Consider the following 23,019-nt stretch of genomic DNA (forward strand, 5'->3'; position numbering starts at 1 on the left):
CCAGTAGCCAGCGTCGCAGAGCGCCTGGAGGCGGGGAAGCGCGAGGACGCGTGACGGCGTGAGGGGGCGGAAACGGACAGCGGCTACGGGGGCCGCCGCAGGGAGTTGCCTTGGCAACCGGGGTTCCTCCGTAGTTCCCGCCAAGCCAGTGCTGTCTGGGTGAGAGGGTACCAGGCCGTCCTCCCCGTGACTTTAAGATGTGATTTGTGTAGCAGTCGCTTCTCCAGAACCTGGAAAGAGAATAGGATAAATGCGGTTTTGACTGTTTTGTGTTTACAGATAGCTCCGCCTTTCTCTGGTGTACCTTGGATATAGATCATTCTCCTTCCTTGTTTCCCCAGCCCCAGTACCCTTTAATAAACCCATATATATATGGAAGATGGAGAATTTCCCATGCAGTATATCTCCTGCGATCTAGAGAGTTACTTATCATTACCCCATTTTGCGGGTGAGAACATCGGAAGCTAGTAAAAGTTTAGAAAATGATTTGACCTAACAGATGGCAGATGACTGCTCCCCTGAGGGGGATTAAGGCCTTGACCTGGCCAGTAGTGCGTGGGCTGCCAGAACGCCCAGGTGGTGTAACCCCCAGGGGAACAGGGAGCTCCAGAAGACGGGGGGGGGGGGGGGGGCTGGCGGGGGCGGGGCACAGAGGATTTGACACACTTGCAACTTGTCTACTGCCCTGGCCTCATCTCAGCCGTCTCTCAACACTAAAATACTAATGTACAGGGAATAAGGGCAGCCTGTACAGACGGTGTAAGAAGATATGAATTTCAGCCTAAGAGTGTGTCCTAAAAGTTCGCACACGCACAAAGGCACCATTTGGTCTAGTTGAAGGCACTGCTATTCAGTAGTTCAAGAAAACAGGATGCTGTTGTTTCTCTCAGGGCTATGCTCAAACTGGTTTTTCTGCCTGAAATCATTAGCCATCTCCTCCCCTACCCATCACCTATCAGTTCAGGTATAATCTGCCTGAGGAATTTCCCTCTTGAGGGATGCCTTTCGTTAGGTTCGGTGACCTCTACTCTCCCGTCTAACTGTCCCATGTCTGACAAAGACATCTCTTGTAAAGTATCATTACGGTGGGGTCAAATCTAATTAAATGGGATCTGCCCTTTGGGTGGTCAGGCCCCTACCTTTCGGAGGCCTGTGAAAGAAGGGGAATGGTGTCCTGGAGTGGATGTTGTGGTGCACCACTCAGGTCCCCTTCTTCAGGACTGAAGCAGGGGCTCAACTACTGAGTGTTGGCAGAGAGAGGCACCTCTCCCCACTGGCACACCCCTTTTTCAGGGGGCAGCGAGAGTCCACGGCTGGTCTGGTCAGTCTGGTCCATGCAGTACAATGGCCCAAGCCCTCACCAGCTCCAGAGCTCCCCCTCTTACTGGCTGAGGTTGTGGGCGTGACTGCATCTGCAGTCCGCTCTTCATCTGCTCAAACCTGCTGCACTTTCTCCAGTACTGTTAAAAAACATGTACTATGGGTCAGATTTACCAGGCTTTGTCCATTGGCAGTGTGCTAACTTCTGTGCTAGGTTTTTTCTAGTACCTCTGTAAAAGAGTTTGTTATGATGGTAAATAGTATGTATGTAAGGCCACGTGCATAGTACCCAGAATACAGGAAGTGCTCAGAAAATGTTGGTTATCATTTCAGACTTGGAGGCCTACACAGTAGATATATTTTCTAAATCAGAGCAGGTATATGTATTGGAGGGGTCAAATTGACTATTTTAAATCTTGGACATTTAGAACTGAAAGGAAATACAGATAGGGCAGCTCAACCACTTATTTCCCTACAATAAAGAAATGGGAGGTTCAGAGAATGTTAACAAAAATGGTACTTTATTGAGGGTCCTCTGTATTCCAGGCATATTCACATACATCATTTCTTTCAAATTCTACAATAACCTTGTGACACAGACACTACTACTGCCATTTTAGAGCAGAAAGATAAGAGGCAGAGGTTAAATAACATACTTAAAGTCACAGCTAGCAGCTAATAGAGGGGGGATGCAAATGCAGAGCCTTCTTGTTCTTATGCCCTTGGATTTTCCAGTACACACACTGCTTTTTTCTTTGGAGTCATGAAGCCAGGTTGGAACCTCAGAGTCTTGATTCAAAGTGTGAATCCACTCTCCCATGTGAACTCCTCTCCAAAATGAGATACTGGCTGCCATACAAGTCAGTAGGAGGCAATTTGCTCAATACCAAACTGAAACAAGAGGCAGGCTTGTTTAGCACATCACTGTGTATGTAATATTATTCTGTCCTTGTATCTATTAAAGGAGAAATTTCACAACCCATCAGCAGCTGAGATTATAAATACTCAGGTCTTCATGCTATAAGGGAGGACAACAAAAACTAGGAATCATATGCCAGAGTGCACAAGGGAAAGGAAGGGAAGTCAAAGTATCCTAGCAGTATATGTATCATCCACCTTAACCATAGCCACCAGTGCTTTTGGCCAACAAGGCACAGATCCAAGCAAAGCAGGCAGCAGAATTGCTTCACAATGCAGGTACCCAAATCTAGCCTTGAACTCCACTTGAACCTGGTGCTATTTTCTTGGCAGGTTTTCTGAAATGCCTCTCTGCCTTAACTTGTGGTCTTTCTCGTACAATAATAGAATAAGCCAAGAATGCTTTTATATGCCCCCCCCCTTTTTAAAAGGGGGCATTCCAAACTGGAAAGACAGAGGGTATGGGTGAGCAGGGTATATCCAAAGCCTCTGAAGACAATGTTATGAATCTACCTACTGACAGACCTTGGCAAACTACTTTACAGTCTAGCTATTAAAGCTTCAAAGGAAGTAAAAACAAAGAGGTGTTTGACATGCTAATATCTAAGACTTTGCTACCTTAATAGATTGCATTTCAAGAAAAGCTTAATTTATTTTTTAGATAAATCTTTAATTGATAATTCACAGAGGTTTCATGGAATATTAGTTTTTGGAAGTGACTAGGAAAGATAATAACACACATTTTCCTTGATGCCACTGAAAACAGCTAATTGTGCTCCAAATTCATTAGATCTTCAGCATGTTTGTTGACATTGGATGTGCTTGGAGCCACACTAATGCAAAAATTCATTATTTCATAAGGTAAGCAGAGGCTTTTTTCTTTTTCTGATTAAATTCCTTATGTTTCCATTTATATTTAAAAGTTCAAGTAAGTATTAAATATGGTTCTATGTTTAAATTTCAGTACTCTGTATTAAACTAAATGGAAACTTTATCATAGGTCTAATTCTTGCTCTTGATTATCGATTGCTCTGGCTCAACTTCTGTTCATGCTAACCTTTTAAAATCTCTTCTGAGGCATAGCCACCGCATCCCATCACACTTTTCTCCTCATTCTCCTCCCCTCCCCTCTGCACCCTCTCAGGGGTCTACAACCTAAGCTGTCCATCCCAGTCCTCCTTTCAGTTCCTTCAATTCCTTTGATTTGTATCAAAACCACAATTTATGTCTCAGTTGCTCTAGAGTGGGTATTTTTTCTTTGACTTACTTTTTGGTCCTTTGCTATTTGTTTTATTGTCATCTATCTTGTGCTCATAGTAGGGACAAAGGAATATAAAAACTTGAAATTTCACCAATACTTGCGAGACTTTTCAATGACTTCACTTACTGATAACAGACTTGCCTTTTACGTTCCTTTGGCAACACATTAAAAATGCTGATTTGTGAAGTTAGAAAACGCAAATTTTAAAAAAGAACAGAGAAACAAAACACACAACTTTTTAAATATGAAACTAAATAGATTAAAAAATCAAGGACGATGTGAAACAAATAATATACAAACTTTTATTCAAAGATATTCAAGAAAGACATGTTTTGGTCATTTTAAAGTGAGATTAATTGAAGATCTCAGAAAAACTGTATTTGATCAACACACATGGCTACTCACAGAAAGTTCTCTCTTCTGTTAATAGCAGCTAAATTTATACACACAGAAAAAATTCTTAAGACCATGCAAATTCAGTTGAATTCCATACATTCATTATATTCATCAAAAACCTGCAGTAATGTTCATGCCAAAGTGTTACTTTAAGAAAAAAATTAAAAATACACACCAAAACATGACCAAGATTAAACTAAAGGAAATAATAAATAAGCATAATTTATATTTTATTTAAAAAAGTTTGGCATCACACATATTCAAGTGTGTTACACCATGTTCATTCCTCAGAAGTGGCATTTTAAAGTGTTAAGCATTGTTAAATATCAAAAAATACAACTCTGTTTTACAATGTAGTACTGGCATAATTCAAAGTACTGTGCCAATTATAAATAGTATAATCAAGTTCCAAACATCTTTTCAAACATATTTAAAGGAAAGCATATAGACACACATTTATATGCACACACTTTATTATACTCATGTAATCAAAGATATTTTATAAAAGCAAACAGTTTTATCCCTCAGCTAGTTTGTATACTTACACAGATTTTAATACCTTTTCAAAGATTTTCAGTTCCTGTGTATACAGATTTTCAAGAGAAGGAATAAAGATAAAATTTAATTTTACAAGAACACACGTTACTTTATCATCCTTCACAAAATAATCCATAGTCATTCGAGGTTGGTAAGAACTAGTCTGTAAGAAAGCAACTGTTGTCTAAAGACTACAGAATAAATACTGTAGTCCTGGTTTCTTATTAAAATTCAGTCAGCTGCTGCTCATTGCAGAAAAACCCTATGCAGTACTTCTACCAAAAATAATCTTCAGTATCTGAGGCCTATTAAGGCAGCCGATCTGATCTTCTGCTGAGACTTAAAGAGCAGCCACAAGTGGAGAAGTGCTAGACTCTGAGTCGCTTCAGAAATACGTGGTGAAGCCTGCTTTTCATGTGTAAATACGCCAAAAATGTCCTTCTGGCTCATAATGGTTTATCAATAACTGTGACCCCTGAGCAAAGAAAGAAAGAGAACAGAAGTCACAGGCAGCATTCTGTACCTCTGAGAAAAGAGTGAATTCTTTATTATTGAAACAATAGGGACTGAATGAATCAGGGTGTTTCAAGATCTCTTTCCTCAACTTGAATACTACCATCATTTAATCTAAATGACAGTGAGATCTCTGGGGACCAGAACGACATCAGACTACTTAATCCAGAACTACATCAGACTACTTAGACCAGAACTACATCAGACTACTTAATCCAGAACTACTCTTTTGCTCTTTATGGTTATAATTAAGAGAAAATAATTTTTCTTAGGAAATATCAAAATCCACCTAATACTCAAAGGGACACAAGAAACTTTGGGGGGTGATGGATATTGTTATTATCTTGATTGTGATGATGGGCTCACAGGTATATACGTATGTCAAAATTAATAAAATTGTACACTTTAAGTATACACTATTTATTCTGTATCAGTTGTATCTCAATAAAAAGCTATTAAAAAATTTCACCTAATTTTGAGCCATATTACTCTGGGAGCCTACTATATATAGTTCTTCTATTAGGTGTTGTTTTGGGTGATACATAAACAACAATGATGGCTAATTAGTATAAACTCTTTTCTCTCCACTCCTGGGTAAATATTAGAATTTAAGGCAGTATACATACATATCTATCATTAGAATAATATGTAACATACAACTTTAAAGACTCATCATTATATTGATTAAAGATTATTACTATTTCTCTTACTAAGAGAATGGACCAAAAATAGTATTTTATAATTCACCCAGGGCTATGTGTAACTAAGAAAAATTACTCACAGTCTCACTATAGTACTATCACATGGCACCCTGCCAGGGGAGATGTTGTAGTGGTCATATTTCTTGGCTATCTGAGTAATGAAACCCTTGCCACATAGTGAACTCACTCTATGCTTACAGATTTTAGCCATATTAAGTTTTATTATATGATTCTGCACTAGAAAGCTTTGGGATTTTGAATTCAAATGACTGCAGAATGACAAAACAATATCAATGCTTTATTTTAGAATATATACATCCAATAGAGAATAAGAAATATACTTTGAGAAAATTCTCCTTAGAATATTCATAATATAAAAATCATGATGAGGTATTTTTTCCATCTAATAGAAGACTGTAAGAAAATTATAGACATTTATTACCTGCGTAACTTCTCCCTGTGCTCATACAAGATGACACAACGGTCCATTTATCAGTCGTTGGATTATAATATTCTACAGATGCCAGGTTACAGGAACCATCATCCCCGCCAACTACATATAACAGGCCATTAACTGCACAAACTCCTTTAAAAAAATTATGCAGAGAGAAAACAATTATTTTAAAAATCTGGGTAAATATACATATTCCTTTATGTATTTGGTGAGGTTGTCCAGAGACCCTTATTTCCTTGAAAAGGGGCAAGAAGAGAAAGTGGTGAACATGAAAACAATTCCCTTTGTATCTACAGTCTAATATCACTTCTGAGCTCGTACTTCTTCCATTTATGCAGTAGTTGTTTTATATGACCACTAAATAATTCTGAATTCAGAGAAGATACTGAATGGTTATTTTATCTCCTATAAAGAGAGAAAGCATTATTTATTTCATTATTACTAGAATAACTCATTTTTTTGCAAAAATTCAAAATATCTAGAAAAGTATATATTAAAAAAAGATCACCTCTAATTCTGTACTAATTAGAATAACGACCACTGAAATTCTGATCGCTACTTTTGCTGACTCTTATCTATGCATTTATACTCAGATACTTCTTTTTTTAACCTTAAAGTTGCTTATACTACACACACTGCTTTATTACGCACCCACTCCCAAACAATGTACCTTGGACATTTCCCTAAGTTAATATAGATCTACATAATGTTTAATGGCTGCATAGTATTCCATTTATAATACCATAATGTGATTGTCTTTTGCTGATAGATATTAAGTTATTTTCAGTTTTTTTATTTTTTTTAAGATTTTTTATTTATTTATTTGACACAGAGAGAGAGATCCCAAGTAGACAGAGCAGCAGGCAGAGAGACGGGGGAAAACAGGTTCCCTGCTGAGCAGAAAGCCCAATGTGGGGCTCGATCCCAGGACCCTGAGATCATGACCTGAGCTGAAGGCAGAGGCTTAACCCCTTGAGCCACCCAGGTGCCCCCATTTTCAGTTTTTTTGCACTTCTAGTAATGTTGCAATGAACAAGGATCCCTCTTACATACGTTTTTCATACCTATGCAACTGTTTTCTAGGTATAAATTTTTACAAAGAAAGCTGAGTTAAAAAGAAAACTTGTAAAAGCTCTTTATTTTAATATATACTTTAAAAAGCATATAATAATTTTAAACAAGATTCAGAACTAACTGGTACCAGAGAGCATCACAACGACCAGAGGATGTTGCCTATACACTGGTTTCCGTAGTTCTGTAGATGGTTTTGCTAACCTAATTAACAGATGCTTGTAGATTTTTTTTTAAAGGTTTTATTTATTTATTTGAGAGAGAGAATGAGAGAAAGCGAGAGAGAGCATGAGAAGAGGGAGGGTCAGAGGGAGAAGCAGACTCCCTGCCAAGCAGGAAGCCTGATGGGGGACTCGATCCTCAGACTCCAGGATCATAACCTGAGCCAAAAGCAGTCACTTAACTGAGCCACCTAGGCGCCCTGCTTGTAGATTTTTAACATAACAAAGTAATCAGTCCAAATCTCTATATAACATTTAAAAGTACACTACCAATAGTATCTTTTTTCTTTTTGTTAAAGATTTTATTTATTTGGGAAAGAGCGAGAGAACACAAGCAGGGGAGTGGCAGAGGAAGCAGAGAACCTGATGTGGGGCTCAGTGTGGGGCTCAATCCCAGGACCCTGCGATCATGACCTCTCCCAAAGGCAGATGCTTACCTGACTGAGCCACCCAGGCGCCCCAGCAGTAGTATCTTCTGTGCAAATGGAATGGATTTTCGCTACTCAAATTCAGTTATGTTACTATTCTAATTTCTTGACAAGAAGCAAATGCGTATCATTTTAATATAGTTCAACTGTTTAATAAGCAAGAGCAGGATGATAGTTCTACATATACAATTTATTGCCTTATTCTTCTAGGTACAAGAAATGAGCTAATTTTGATTTGAAAACAATAAAACATAGGTAGCGGGGGAAAAATCAGACTATTCCAGTGTTTAGGAAAATAATGAAAGCTCAGAATGCAAATAAACTCCCTAATCCAGCAAGGCACATGCACATATTACTGTGGCTTTCCTAACCTGATATGTATTGGGGTCAAGCACTTACTCTACTTAGGGCCCAGATTTGTGGGTCTTACCATGGTTCTGGACTAAGAGGTTTTTAGTATTTCACCAAGTACAATTGACTGGATGATGGGAAAGGTGCTTGTAGTCCCATATACTAGTTTCCCCTCATAACCACACCAACTTAATTAGAAATTTTTTAAAAATAAAGAGAGATTAAGAAGAGCATTGGGGTGGAGGGTGCATCTTGTAAAATCCAGTAGTGTACAGTGAGGTTGAAAATCATGAAGAACTTATTTTGGACTATGGGAAATGGCATGAAGATAATGGAATTTTAAAGATGACTAGCATTTCCTGAAAAGACTATTTAGCTATGCTGAATCTATTTTTCATTTCTATTTCCCTTCCATAGTTCTTCTTTTTAAGTAGTTCTTCCCTAATCGTGAAGACCTCAGCTTTCTTAAAATTACTTGGCTGTTGTAGGGCACCTGGGTGGCTCAGGAAAGTAAGTGTCTGACTCCTGATTTTGGCTCAGGTCATGATCTCAGGGTTCTGGGATCAAGTCCTATGTCAGCCTCCATGCTCAGTGGGGAGTCTGCTTGAGGATTTCTCTCCCTCTCCCTCTGCCTCTCCCCCTGCTCATGCTCTCTCTTTCTAAAATAAATAAATCTTGGGGTGCCTGGGTGGCTCAGTGGGTTGAGCCTCTGCCTTCAGCTCAGGTCATGATCTCAGGGTCCTGGGATCGAGCCCCGCATCGGGCGCTCTGCCCAGCAGGGAGCCTGCTTCCCTTCCTCTCTCTCTGCCTGTCTCTCTGCCTATTTGTGATCTCTGTCTGTCAAATAAATAAATAAAATCTTTTAAAAAATAAAATAAAATAAAATAAATCTTCTAAAAAATTACTTATTGTTGATGTTGTTTTAGCTTTTCCAATTTTAGAAATCATGAACTATATTAAATTAGGGTTAGCTTCTTCAGATTCAGATAAACTACTAGCTTTTAACCTCATATAAATACTCAACCAGACTAAACTCTGAGGACTGGGAACTCCAGTACACAGTACATGGTATGCACTCAAAAATATCTGTGGTAAGAATGAATGAATTTAAGCATCAAATATAAAAGCCTCTTCCTCTGATTTAGTCTACATTATCACCAAAAAGTAGCCACTAAGCTAGGCATTCACTATATAAGATTACTATATGTTTCATTTTAAATAGCTAATCTACTAGAAAACCCAAATCAGTAAAAGAATGAAAATATACAGCAATACCAGTAAAACTCTGAATACAAATCAATATAAATTCCATAACTGTAAGCTAGACAGATACCTGCATTTCTTCTGCACATGTTCATATCTGCAACCTGTCTCCATGTATTGGTGGTGGGATCATACACTTCAACACTTTTTCGTACTAAAGGACCATCATGACCCCCAACAGCATACAGTAAGTTGTTTAACACACCAACACCTATAAAACACAAAGAACCAAACTATAGTAGAGTAAAAGTGACAAATTTATAAGATCCTAGGGTTTATTCAAATGATTGTAAAAGTAAGTCAATATTAAAGCTCACAAGAAATGGAAATGAATTGATCTGACAAATGAGAATCTCAGTAAGAACTACTATTCTAAAAGAGGTATGTCGAATACAATAAAAATAATATGAGAGTGAAACACAAAGAGGGAAGTCCTTTAACATAATCCTTCTGAAAACAACTTTCACAGTAAAAGCAAACCAGTATTAAAGCACAAAACTTGTAAGAAATGGATATGAAGAGACTTGATTATGAAGTTCAGTAAGAACTAAGAACAAAAACTCAAAGAATGCCAAACAATATAAATAATTACGTGATACAAGAAGCCTTTAATATAGCACTTAGGAATTGTACAAAGTGATATTTAAATATAGCTATCCACCTACCTGCCTAATTCAAAGGAGATTTAACAATGTCATTAAAATCAGCATATATAATATATTTTATGGTAATACAAAGAGCAGTCAATGAATCATTTCACTTGTTTATTAATTCATTTCCATCATTTTCATGCTTTAATCTAAATGAGTTGCCTACATACCGGCTCCGCTCCGTCTGGTGCTCATTTCTGCTATATATGACCACTCATTTGTTGTAGCATTATAGCATTCTACTGTGCTAAGACATTGACGTGAAGCTCCATCATAACCCCCTACAGCATAGAGCAAACCTAAACATGGAATCACAAAGAAAGCCAGAATCATCAAAAGCTATTTCTTCAAAGCATTAAGTATTTTCGTCTACAGTAGCAGTTTCTCTTTTATTATTTTTATAAACTATAAAGATATTCCCTAGTGGTGATCAAAGGCATTATCAAACCACATTATGAAGCTCTGCAGGGCATATTTGATGATACTAACTTAACATTTTCATCAACAAATCTGAATAATAAAGTACAGTCATCGCATCTTTGGATAACATTATTTGGTAAGTAAACAACATCGTGGGAAACAAATATCTTGGTAATCTTAGTAAAATGGGAAAAAAAGTTAAATCAAAAATTAATACCAGTATACAGTGGAATATTATTTGGCGATAAAAAGAAATGAGGTACTGGCAAATGCCACAACACAGATGTACCCCAAAAAACATTACTTTAAATCAAGCCAATCACAAAAGAGCATATATTGTTATTATTTCATCAATATGAAATGTCCAAAAGTGGGAAATTTATACATAGACAAAGTAGATTAGTGGCTGCTGAGGTCTGGGGGGATGGGGGTGACAGCTAAGGGAAGTGGGGCTGCTTCTTGGGGGAACAAAAATATTCTAAAATGAATTGTGGTGATGTGTGCACATTGAATTTTACACTTTAAATGGGTGAATTGTATGGTATGTGAATTATATTGCAATAAAGCTGTTTTGAAAAAAAGTTAGTACAAAGAATTATACCAATAGTGGGGAAGGAGTGAGAACCCACAAATCTGCCCAGGCAGATTTAAAATTCTAAAAATTGCACCAAAAAATAATAGTTACAACCTTTCTTAAGCTCTTTCGGTGGACAAGGTAAGATATAAATAACTGTGGCAACCCATCCTCCTAAATGTGAAATAGCCTTTCTCCAGCAATAAAATTTTGCACATATGTCCTCTGATTTGTTCCCTAAACAACTGAATTGAGATCAGTTAACAGTTTTATATAGGTTACAAACAAGAGAGAGAGAAGAATGGGATGAAAAAGAGGACAGAAGGAGAAAAAGGAGGACTGGAGAACAAGGGCTTCCACAGTTTAGTTTTTATACACAAACTAATTTTTAAAAAATGATAAAATTTTACAGCGGCTCTTCCTTTCCTTGTTTAAATGATCGTGTGCTTGCCCATTTAGAAAACTGGTGTTTGGATTATTGGAAGGATCACTCTTAGCAATCAAAAAGCCATACGTGCCTGGAAAGATTCACCTGAAACAACTGTCAGCACCCACCTCCGACAACACCGACACCCACGCTGCTCCTCCTTGTGTTCATTGGAGCCACGTGAAACCACTCATTAGACTTTATATTATATGCTTCCACAGATGATAAACCTGTAAAAAAGCACAATACTCTTCATTTCCTCCTCTAACAAAAAAAAGTAAGGTAACTGTTCCTTTACATATATTATTAGGGAAAAGTACTTCAGGTATGTTAAATTGGTCTAAATTAAAAGAGGAAAATGGAATGTAAACATCAATTACATGATACATAGGACTAGCCTCTTTTCCCCAGGGCTCCTATCCAAGCTACCGATATTTCTTAGCTTTTTAAACATGGTAAGAGGACTGACAGTGATACGCATAAAGAAAAAAATTTACAGACTTAAGTACTCTTCCACCATTTAAAAGAACTCTCAAAAAAATTATTTATTTATTTATTTGAGGGAGAGAGAGAGAGAGAGAGAGTGCACGAGCACAGAAGGAGAGGGAGAAACTGAGCAGGGAGCCCAATGTGGAACTTGATCCCAGGACCCCAGGATCAGAACCTGAGCCCAAGGCAGATGCTTAACTGACTGAACCACCCACGCATCCCTTAAAAGAACTCTTGATGGAAGCTTTTAAGCTTACCTTTATAATACCTGTTAAAACACTCAAAAGTCTCCTACTAAATTTGCCACAATTTATTCCCTAAACATGATTGCTATGTTAATTCTAATACAACATAGAAAAGACCAAAAGGAAGCTACCTGTGCTGCCATCAAAGCCTCCCACAGCATATAACAATCCATTCAGTACAGCAGCCCCCAAAGTGCTTCTGCGGTCCCGCATGTTTGCAACGCTGGTCCACTGATCTTTCACAGGGTCATAGGAATCTACAGTGCGGACTCTCAAGGAGCCATTAAAGCCACCAACAGCAAAAACAAGCCCAGCCATGTAGACCATCCCTGCCAAAGAAATCCAGCAGTTAACGATGAGTATGCAACCAGATGACCACACTATCTAAAGGCTGTGTTCCAGTAAGTCCACAGCTGTTGTCAGAATAGAAACTACTCTTAGGAGAACACCAACTAAATAGAACTCTATTCATTAGCAAGAATATCTAACCACTAAACTGTCCTCCTTTCCAAGATTATTTAAAAATGCAGTGGTGTGGGCTGAGGCATTATTTTGACTCTTGGTTTTTTCAAGTATTTATTTACAGACTTAAATACTGAGGCAGTATTTGCCAACTGCTTAAACCTGTATACAGCTCCCACACCTTTCAATTTTGGATCCTCCACTCTATATGTTTATACTCAATTTGCATAACGTACTGCCAGTTTATCATGTTAATGAGCTAAATCAGGGGTTGTGATTATTTTTTTTAGAAACTATGAGCCAGGAGTGGTTTTTACATTTTTTAATTGGTGAAAAACAACCAAAAGAAAAAGAATATTTTGTGACACAGGAAAAACTACACGAAATTCAAATTTCTACACCCATAAATAAAGTCTCACTGGAACACAGCCCCACCCATTCATTTATGTAGTGTCTAGGACTGCTTTCGCACTGCAGTGGCACTTGAGCTGTGACAGAGACCATATAACCCACAAAGCCTGAAATACTTATTTTCTGGTACGGTAAAAAGTTTGCTGACCCTAGGCTAATGAGAGGTTAGGGAATCCCTGGATTGAGAAGCCAAGTTGCTAGCCTCTGAGTTTAATTACTTTTTCACTTCTCTAAGCTTTTTCCTGTGGTTGTCCTGATCTGAGCAGCCCCTCTTACCACCTACTCTGCTTTCTTCAAGTTTCAAGTCCCAGTGAAAGTTCCACATTCTCTCGAACCACTTTAGCCTGAAGGGATTACCTCTAGCTCCTGAACCCCCCAGAGCAAATCGCACCTAGATTCGCATTTGAGGTTAGTAAATCTCGCACAGTCTGCATTTTCATCACTATACACTGTTCCAAGTTCTACTGGTCTTCAATTCTGTAGTGCTTCTGTCACGGCTCAGCTTGGGGCAGGCACAGTGCCTCACAGTTCTCTGAATCCAGCTGGGAGACCAGGAATCAGCAGTCCAAAGTGCTGACCAGCTCAATGTTTCATATGATGTCATCAGGCAAGGCACAGACCACGAACCCCGACTGTCTTACCCTCTGGTGCTTGATCCCCCAGCGCCCAAAATATGTATGGATGTGCAGTCCTTCCTATGGCATGAAGACTCTTTACAGTTCAAATGAAACTGCCTGTGTCGGCAGCTCTCTGTCAGGGAAAGGAATGACTTTTCAGTCCCTGGTTCGATGAGGAAATGAATACTCAAGTTACTTTCCGGTAAATCTCAAGGATTTGAGGAGAGCTGTGGGCAACAGACAATTTAAGTACACAGAGAACTAATGAATGATGAAGAGTAACCCCTGGATTTCCTGAGTGCCCTCGATAAAGAAAATGTGGTATTTCTCCTAGGAAGGCCTGGGCAGCCAGTGAGTAGGGAACAGAGCAGGCGGTATGAATCATGAGGAACACTGGGGAATGTTCACTGTGGGAATCTGGACCATTGCAGTGTTCATTTTCTTTTCTCTCCAAACAAAACAAAAATCTATCATCTCTCAAAGATATACAATATGCTTAGCAAGTGCTAGGGTACTTCAGGTGATAAGGAAGAAAACGACATATGAGTCCAAACACTCTGGGTGGAGAGGGGGTAAACTAAAAGAATTGATACTCCCTAAAGTTACAGGGAAGCCCCCAAAAGTTTGAGTAATTTGGCCAGAATTCCACAGTTAAAGGGCATCAACTCCAGTCTGAAGTGGGTGGGGAGGCACATTGTGCTTTCACGAGGGCACAATGAAGGTAAAATTTACGCACGAAAAATACACTTTGGAATGGACCCAGTCTAATGAGTTATGGTACAATAAAAAGGAAACTGAATCAGGAATCAGATATGAAATGAGAAACCAGTTATAAATATCAGGGAAGACTCCAACAGTAACAATAAAGAAAAAATATCGAAGAATGACCTTGCCAAGAAACATTCAGAACCATATGAAGAAAATGTTAAAAATCTACTGAAGAAAGAAGAAGCAAGTCCTATCACCAGTCGGGTAACTAGTCCCATCATATCTTAAAACAAATTATAAAGCATAGTAATTATAATGATAACTGCTCTATTTTGAAGCATAAATAGACAAGATGAGTCAATGGAACAGGACAGAATATTCAGAATAAAACCAAATAAATGTAGAAATTTAGTATATGATAAAGGCAGCATTTCAAATGAATGGAAAAAGCTGAATTAGCCAATAAAAAATCTTCGAACTGGCTACCATTAAAAAAAAAAAACAATTCCACATCTTAATTCTTATATCAAAATAAAGTCTAGATGTTTCTGATGTGAATATAAAAATTAAAATTCTGCAAATACTAGAAAAATTCATATTTTAGAATATAATTTTGTTTTAGGGGAGAAATCTAGCAGACACCACCTTAACCAAGTGACTGAGGTTAACATCACCAGAGATAATCATGATAACCTCCATCTAATCAGGAGAAAACATTAAACTGAGAGACATTCTTCAGAACACCTAACCAAAGAATTAAGGGCATGAAAGATAAGGAAAGACTACAGAGCTATCACAGATCAGAAGAGACTAAGAAAATATGACAAATACAATATGTGGGTTTCTGAAACAGAATAAGGACATTAATGAAAAAACTCATAAAATATGAAGTCTGTAGTTTAAATAGTAATGTACCAATGCTAATTCCTTAGTTTTGAAAATCGTATCAGAGTTGTATAAGATATTAATATTAAGAAATGAATATATCAGAACACTTCATAGTATCTTTGCAACTCTTCTCTAGATGGAGATGGAGAGGAGAAGGGAGTTGAGGGAAATTGGAAGGGGAGGTGAACCATGAAAGACTATGGACTCTGAAAAACAACCTGAGGGTTTTGAAGGGGGGGGAAGGGGGGAAGTTGGGGGAGCCAGGTGGTGGGTATTAAGGAGGGCATGTATTGCATGGAGCACTGGGTGTGGTGCAAAAACAATGAATACTGTTATGCTGAAAAGAAATTTAAAAAAAAGAAAGAAAAAAAAGCTTAAAAATAATTTGTTTTTTTAAATAATTTTTTAACTTAAATAAAAAACACGTATATACACACATACACAAATAGTTTTGAGTAAGCCCTTTCTACACAATAAATCCTTAAATCCAAAGGCAAACCTTGATGTACAGAACTTCATAAAATGGCAAATATTTTATGTGGTGAAAATAACACAAGTAAAATCAAAAAAGAAAAAATACAAATAAATATTCACACCACATATGACAAACAAAAATGATACTTTCCTTACCAGGAAAGTATCCTTACCTTCAAACCAGTGAAATAATAAAAAAATGGCAAAAATCATAAACTGACAATTCAGAAAGATGTTGAGCTCTCCTCATAATAAAGGAAGCACAAGGAAAGATGAGATAACATTTTCCATCTACCAGAGTGGCAAAACTCAAAAAATTTAATCCAAGGTGTTTTTGGGAATGTAGGGAAATGGTACCTTCATATTTTACTATTTGTGGTAGTAATAATCAGTGTTTCCTCTTAGGATACCCTTTGAATCAGTACTTAAGTTCTAGAGTTTTACCCCACTAAAATATATTGGCACATGTACATAATGATGTTAAGTGTCAGGGATTCATTGTAGCACTGTTCATAATGTCAGATTAAAAACAATTTTAATGTTCAACAAAAATTAGCAAAAACTATACTACATCCAGACCCACCCCCAAATATTAAACAGCACTTAAAGAATGAGATAACTACGTTCCATTTGCTATGGGAGTCATGAATTATGGAGTTTGAGTTTGAAGAACCCTTAGGGGTTTACAACTGCCTTTCTGCTTGCAGTTTTGGCTAAATAAAGTCTATTTCAACAAATGTTTATAAAATGCATGCCTGGAAGAAGGCAACTAACTGTGGATTTTATAGCAAAGTCAGGAATCTCTTAGAACGAAGGGTCCCAACCTAAAGAATTATTTCTCAACATTTGAGTAAAGGTAACCAGGAAAATATCCAGCAAATTGCTAGCTATGCCACCTTCTACTAGAGAATCAGAAAGGTATGCAAAGATGAAGACTGAGTGGCTCTCCCCAACAATGTCTTGGGGCATTCATGACATATCTATTTTAATCAAAGCTTTTCTAGTAAAGAGTCTTCTAATTAATAAAATAAGTCCTGAGAGTGAAGCTCCCAATGACCCAACAGCAGAGAAATGCATCACGCTTACCTGCCCTACATCTCCTGGAAGGTAATTCTGCTACTTGGTGCCATCGCTCTTCTTTAAAGTCATAGCATTCCACACTTCGGATAGCCTTTGGTGCTTGGCCCCCAACTACCACCATCAACTGGAGGGGCAGAAATGTAAGCACTTGAATAAGCAACTATTGCATATAGAGGGATTTAAAATGTCTTACAAGGACACTGATGTGGAGAGTGTTAGGATGAAAATGGTAGGGTGAGCTGGGGAAAAACAACCACCTAATCAACACTTAATAAACATCAACAAAGGGGGCACATGTTAGAACTACAATTCTATTATCTAGCACATTTAGTCAAAAATAAGGATTTCAGAAACTAGACTAAGTTTCTGATCCTTCAAGCAAAAGCAGTATTAAAGCCAAAAAACAGCAGGCACTCAGCACTGGCAAGGCTGCAATAGGTCATAGGGCTTGCTATAAACTAGACCCTGGCTTTGTAATGACCAGAGATTAGGTCTCCACAATTCAGGAGAACACAGAGAAGTGAAATCTATGTTAGTAGGTAGGTGAAATGAAAAGGGCAGTAAGGTATTAAAAGAAACATGAAAAAAGGAAAATAAAAAACTGTTGAAAAAGGGGGAGCAACTGAACTGGAGTTCACAAGAGAGCATACATTCCTAGATCTCAAGTAGAGACCTCCTTTGATGCCACACAAATAAATCAATCTAAAGGACAGATAATGGAGATACCAGGAATCATAATGAATGAATGTACAATAGGCTAGTGTTAAGAATAAACAAGGTCTACAAATTTCTTCAGTTCAATCCAACTATTTACCAAGTGCCTATCATCAATATTTGTCCAGAACTGTGCTAGGTATCATACACATAAGAAATACAAGACAGTCTACCTCCCAAGAGCTTATAGATCTCACTAAGGAGACAAGACCCATGAAGTAATTCAAGAACAATATACAATTATGCATGACCAAAAAGGTATATGATTAGTATAGACATGAATCGCTAATGCTGATCAGAAAATGGAATGTTGCCATAATTCAGTGAAAGCTTCCTGGAGGGGGTGAAACCTTGAGAGACAGATGGAATTTAGCTGTCACTGGGTTTGTCTTTTACCAAGTATGAAGGGGCACTCTTTGGCAACACTGAAAACACAGCTCTCAAATTGGAAGAACATAAAAGTTAATGATACCACGCATGGAAAACTTTAAAGAATGGCAAGGACCTCAGGGGAAAGATGATGTGATGATAGGAGGAAACAGATGTTCAAAGGAAATAAAAAGTCAAAACAAAAGGAGATGGAATCATTCATACATATGAAAAGGGGAGGTTTGCTTAACAAAGCAATGACCTACCTGTACTTAGAACTAAAGAAAGATGGGTATGCGAAAACATGATTCCTGAATCAGAGTAAATCCCAAGTTTCCAAAAAGAAGACTCTTTTAGTAATTTATTAACTGGAGAGTAGAAGAAATTTTCAAGGTCTTAAAAAAGAAGACTGAGCATAGACCAATAACATGATTTTTTTCAGATGTGTCATTCTTCTAATGTTGATGCAAATAAGGAAGAATTAAGAAAATCTGTAATACTCTCCCCGCTCTCACCCAAGCGGAAAAAAGGGGAGGGGGAGAAGAAAGGCAGGTTGTAAAATCATAAAGGTAGGACAGACAGAAAGATCAACCTCATATCCAGCTATTTATGTAAGATCAATCAGCATTTAAACTTCTAAACACTGCCTAGCTGTTAGGCAATAGTTAACAAAAGCTTGGTTAACATCTCTGAAGATCACTTTTACAGAACAAATCTCTGAAGGCAATACTTTTCAAAAAATCCTTGAGAAACAATACTGATTTATTAGATTTCATAATTCTCAAACTTCGAATCTCATGCTTTCTGTGCAGTGGTTCCCTTCTGCACGTCACAATGAGGACGGAAGGGAAAACACACTACTGAATACAGAGAATGGCAGTATTATCTGTCCTGAGCTCACCCAAGAACAGTAGAATTAGGTGAGGATTTGGGACTCCAGGAATCAGAGAGAAGAGGGACAAAGAATGGATAATAGGAACACAAGAGAGCAGGGATATTTGTATGAGATCAAGAGACTGAACTAAAAACCACTGTGCTACTAACCATCAAAACAAGTGATCATGACTCTGACACCACAGTTATTTGTAAAAGGCATCTGATCTGTTTTGAGAAACACCAAACTAATTACGCTAATATAAAGGAATAGAAAACTGGAAACATTTTTTTGTATGGAAAAGTTCAATGTGACATGTTTAAGGAAGGCAAGGGGTAGGGAGTTAAACAAACCCAAGCGACCATCATAAAATGCACATTAAACTTTGTTTTTTTGTTTTCTTTACCTACTAAATATTAGGTAGAAAATGCCTCCTGAAAAATCAAGTTTCATAATTTTCCAATTGGAAATCTCAACAGATATCCTGAGTAAAATGAATACATACACAGAAATAATAGGATAACATTTCTAAAAATACAGATTCCAAAGTGAAAAGGCAACAAAGTACAGGAGCAAACATAGTTTCTCACTATGATGTCCAAATCCAAGAGTGCCTTACACACTCCCAACATGGTTTACTGAAGGTGCAAAACTAATGTACGAGATATAAAAAGAATCATTCGTGCAAATCTGTATGATTCCACAAAATCAGAGCCTAATATAAAAAGTACTAAGTCACTGTCATGGAAGAAATATTACTGAATATTGCAAAAGTTTCCTTAGCACTACTACCACATTTTGTCTGATTTGACTTATCAATACCATGATAAAATGCATCACTATTATAAAATATGTAAGCATGAGAAATTAACCTTTGCATTATTCTTACCTATCTCCTCAGAATTAATCTTGAATATAACCACTCTAAAATGGCAAACAGTGTTGCTGAAAGAGCATCCAATACAAGTATCTTTTCAAAAATACGTGTAGATAAACTTTTTAAAATTATTTTTATTAAAAAATAAATAAAATTATTTTTATTAACATATAATGTACTATTTGCCCCAAGGGTACAGATCTGTGAATTATCAGGCTTACACACTTCACAGCACTCACCATAGCACATACCTTCCCCAATGTCCATAACCCAACCACCCTCTCCCTACTCTCTCACTCCCAGCAACCCTCAGTTTGTTCTGTGAGATTAAGAGTCTCTCATGGTTTGTCTCCCTCCTGATCCCATCTTGTTTCATTTTTTCCTTCCCTACCCCCACAACCCCCACGCTGCCTCTCAAATTCCTCATATCAAAGAGACTCATATGATAACTGTCTTTCTCTGATTGACTTATTTCGCTCAGCATAATACCCTCTAGTTCCATCCACATCATCGCAAATGGCAAGATTTCATTTCTTTTGATGGCTGCACAGTATTCCATTGAATATATATATACCACATCTTCTTTATCCATTCATCTGTTGATGGACATCTAGTTTCATTCCATAGTTTGGCTATTGTGGACATTGCTGCTATAAACATTCGGGTGCACATGCCCCCTCAGATCACTACATTTGTATCTTTAGGGTAAATACCCAGTAGTGTGATTGCTGAGTCATAGGGTATCTCTATTTTCAACTTTTTGAGGAACCACCACACTGTTTTCCAGAGTGGTGCACAAGCTTGCATTCCCACCAACAGGGTTGGAGGGTTCCCCTTTCTCTGCATCCTCTCCAACATCTGTCATTTCCCGACTCATTAATTTTAGCCATTTTGACTGGTGTGAGGTAGTTTCCTCTCATTGTGGTTTTGATTTGTATTTCCCTGATGCTGAGTGATGTGGAGCACTTTTTCATTTGTCTGTTGGCCATCTGGCTGTCTTCTTTGCAGAAATGTATGTACATGTCTTCTGCCCATTTCTTCATTGGATTATTTGTTCTTTGGGTGTTGAGTTTGATAAGTTCTTTATAGATTTTGGACACTAGCCCTTTATCTGATATGTCATTTGTGAATATCTTCTCCCATTCTGTCAGCTATCTTTTGGTTTTGTTAAATGTTTCCTTTGCTGTGCAAAAGCTTTTGATCTTGATGAAGTCCCAATAGTTCATTTTTTTTTTTAAGATTTTATTTATTTATTTGACAGAGAGATCACAAGTAGGCAGAGAGGCAGGCAGAGAGAGAAGGGAGGAAGCAGGCTCCCTGCTGAGCAGAGAGCCCGATGTGGGGCTCGATCCCAGTACACTGGGATCATGACCTGAGCCAAAGGCAGCGGCTTTAACCCAATGAGCCACCCAGGCGCCCCCCCCAATAGTTCATTTTTGCCCCTGCTTCCCTTGCCTTTAGCAATGTGTCTAGGAAGAAGTTGCTCCAACTGAGGTTGAAGAGGTTGCTGCCTGTGTTCTCCTCAAGGATTTTTGATGGATTCCTGTCTCACACTGAGGGTCTTTCATCCATTTTGAGTCTATTTTTGTGTGTGGTGTAAGGAAATGGTCCAGTTTTCCCAATACCATTTGTTGAAGAGACTGTCTTTTTTTCCATTGGACATTCTTTCATGCTTTGTCAAAGATTAGTTGACAATAAAGTTGAAGGTCTATTTCTGGGCTCTCTATTCTGTTCCATTGATCTATGTGTCTGTTTTGGGACCAGTACCATACTGTCTTGATGATGACAGCTTTGTAATAGAGCTTCAAGTCTGGAATTGTGATGCCACCAACTCTGGCTTTCTTTTTCAACGTTCCTCTGGCTATTCAGGGTCTTTTCTGGTTCCATATAAATTTTAGGATTATTTGTTCCGTTTCTTTGAAAAAAAAATGGATGGTATTTTGATAGGGATTGCATTAAATGTGTAGATTGCTTAAGGTAGCACAGACATTTTCACAATATTTGTTCTTCCAATCCATAAGAATGGAATGTTTTTCCATTTCTTTGTGTCTTCCTCAATTTCTTTCATGAGTACTTTATATTTTTCTGAGTACAGATTCTTTGCCTCCTTGGTTAGCTTTATTCCTAGGTATCTTATTTTTTTGGGTACAATTGTAAATGGGATCAACTCCTTAATTTCTCTTTCTTCTGTCTTGCTGTCGGTATATAGAAATGCAACTGATTTCTGTACATTGATTTTATATCCTGATACTTTACTCAATTCCTCTATGAGTTCTAGCAGTTTTGGAGTGGAGTCTTTTGGGTTTTCCACATAAAGTATCATATCATCGGCAAAGAGTGAGAGTTTGAGTTCTTCTTTGTTGATTCAGATGCCTTTTAATTTTTTGTTGTCTGATTGCTGAGGCTGGAACTTCTAGTACTATGCTGAATAGCAGTGGTGATAGTGGACATCTCTGCCCTGTTCCTGACCTTAGGGGAAAAGCTCTCAGTTTTTCCCCATTGAGAATGATATTCACTGTGGGTTTTTCATAGATAGCTTTGATGATATTGAGGTATGTACCCTCGATCCCTACACTTTGAAGAGTTTTGATCAAGAAAGGATGCTGTACTTTGTCAAATGCTTTTTCAGCGTCTATTGAGAGTATCATATGGTTCTTGTTCTTTCTTTTATTAATGTATTGTATCACACTGATTGATTTGTGGATGTTGAACCAAACTTGTAGCCCAGGAATAAATCCTACTTGGGTCGTGGTGAATAATCCTTTTAATGTACTGTTGGATCTTATTGGCTAGTATTTTGGTGAGAATTTTTGCATCCGTGTTCATCAAGAATATTGGTCTGTAATTCTGCTTTTTGATGGAGCCTTCATCTGGTTTTGGAATCAAGGTAATGCTGGCCTTATAATGAGTTTGGAAGTTTTCCTTCCATTTCTATTTTTTGGTAGTTTCAGGAGAATAGGTATTAATTCTTCTTTAAATGTTTGGTAGAAATCCCCTGGGAAGCCGTCTGGCCTTGGGCTCTTGGGAAAAATCTTGGGAGATTTTTGATGGCTGTTTCATTCTCCTTACTGGTTATGAGTCTGTTCAGGTTTTCTATTTCTTCCTGGTTCAGTTTTGGTTGTTTATATGTCTCCAGGAATGCATCCATTTCTTCCAGATTGTCAAATCTGCTGGCATATAGTTGCTCATATGTTCTATAATTGTTTGTATTTCTTTGGTGTTGGTTGTGATCACTCCTCTTTCATTCATGATTGTACTTATTTGGGTCCTTTCTCTTTTCTTTTCGATAAGTCTGGCCAGGGGTTT

General features: G+C 37.7%; 1 protein-coding gene across 2 annotated transcripts in view; it reads right to left on the reverse strand.

Annotated features, from left to right (window-relative positions):
• Positions 1–3,781: 3,781 nt before the first annotated feature.
• KLHL2 (kelch like family member 2) overlaps positions 3,782–23,019 on the reverse strand; it is a 105,008-nt gene continuing 85,770 nt past the window's right edge. Inside the window, exons 9-15 of one of the 2 annotated variants that reach the window (XM_080797551.1) lie at positions 16,886–17,003; positions 12,371–12,568; positions 11,634–11,735; positions 10,255–10,383; positions 9,505–9,645; positions 6,089–6,232; positions 3,782–4,907 (exon numbers count right to left, since the gene is read on the reverse strand). In XM_080797551.1, coding sequence (XP_080653677.1) covers positions 4,879–4,907; positions 6,089–6,232; positions 9,505–9,645; positions 10,255–10,383; positions 11,634–11,735; positions 12,371–12,568; positions 16,886–17,003 — 861 coding nt within the window. In that variant the 3' untranslated portion in view covers positions 3,782–4,878. The remainder of the gene's footprint in view (positions 4,908–6,088; positions 6,233–9,504; positions 9,646–10,254; positions 10,384–11,633; positions 11,736–12,370; positions 12,569–16,885; positions 17,004–23,019) is intronic. The other variant, XM_080797552.1, reaches the window with a different exon arrangement.

Source organism: Martes martes (genome assembly GCF_963455335.1).
Source record: "Martes martes genome assembly, chromosome: 2".
Lineage (NCBI taxonomy): Eukaryota > Metazoa > Chordata > Mammalia > Carnivora > Mustelidae > Martes > Martes martes.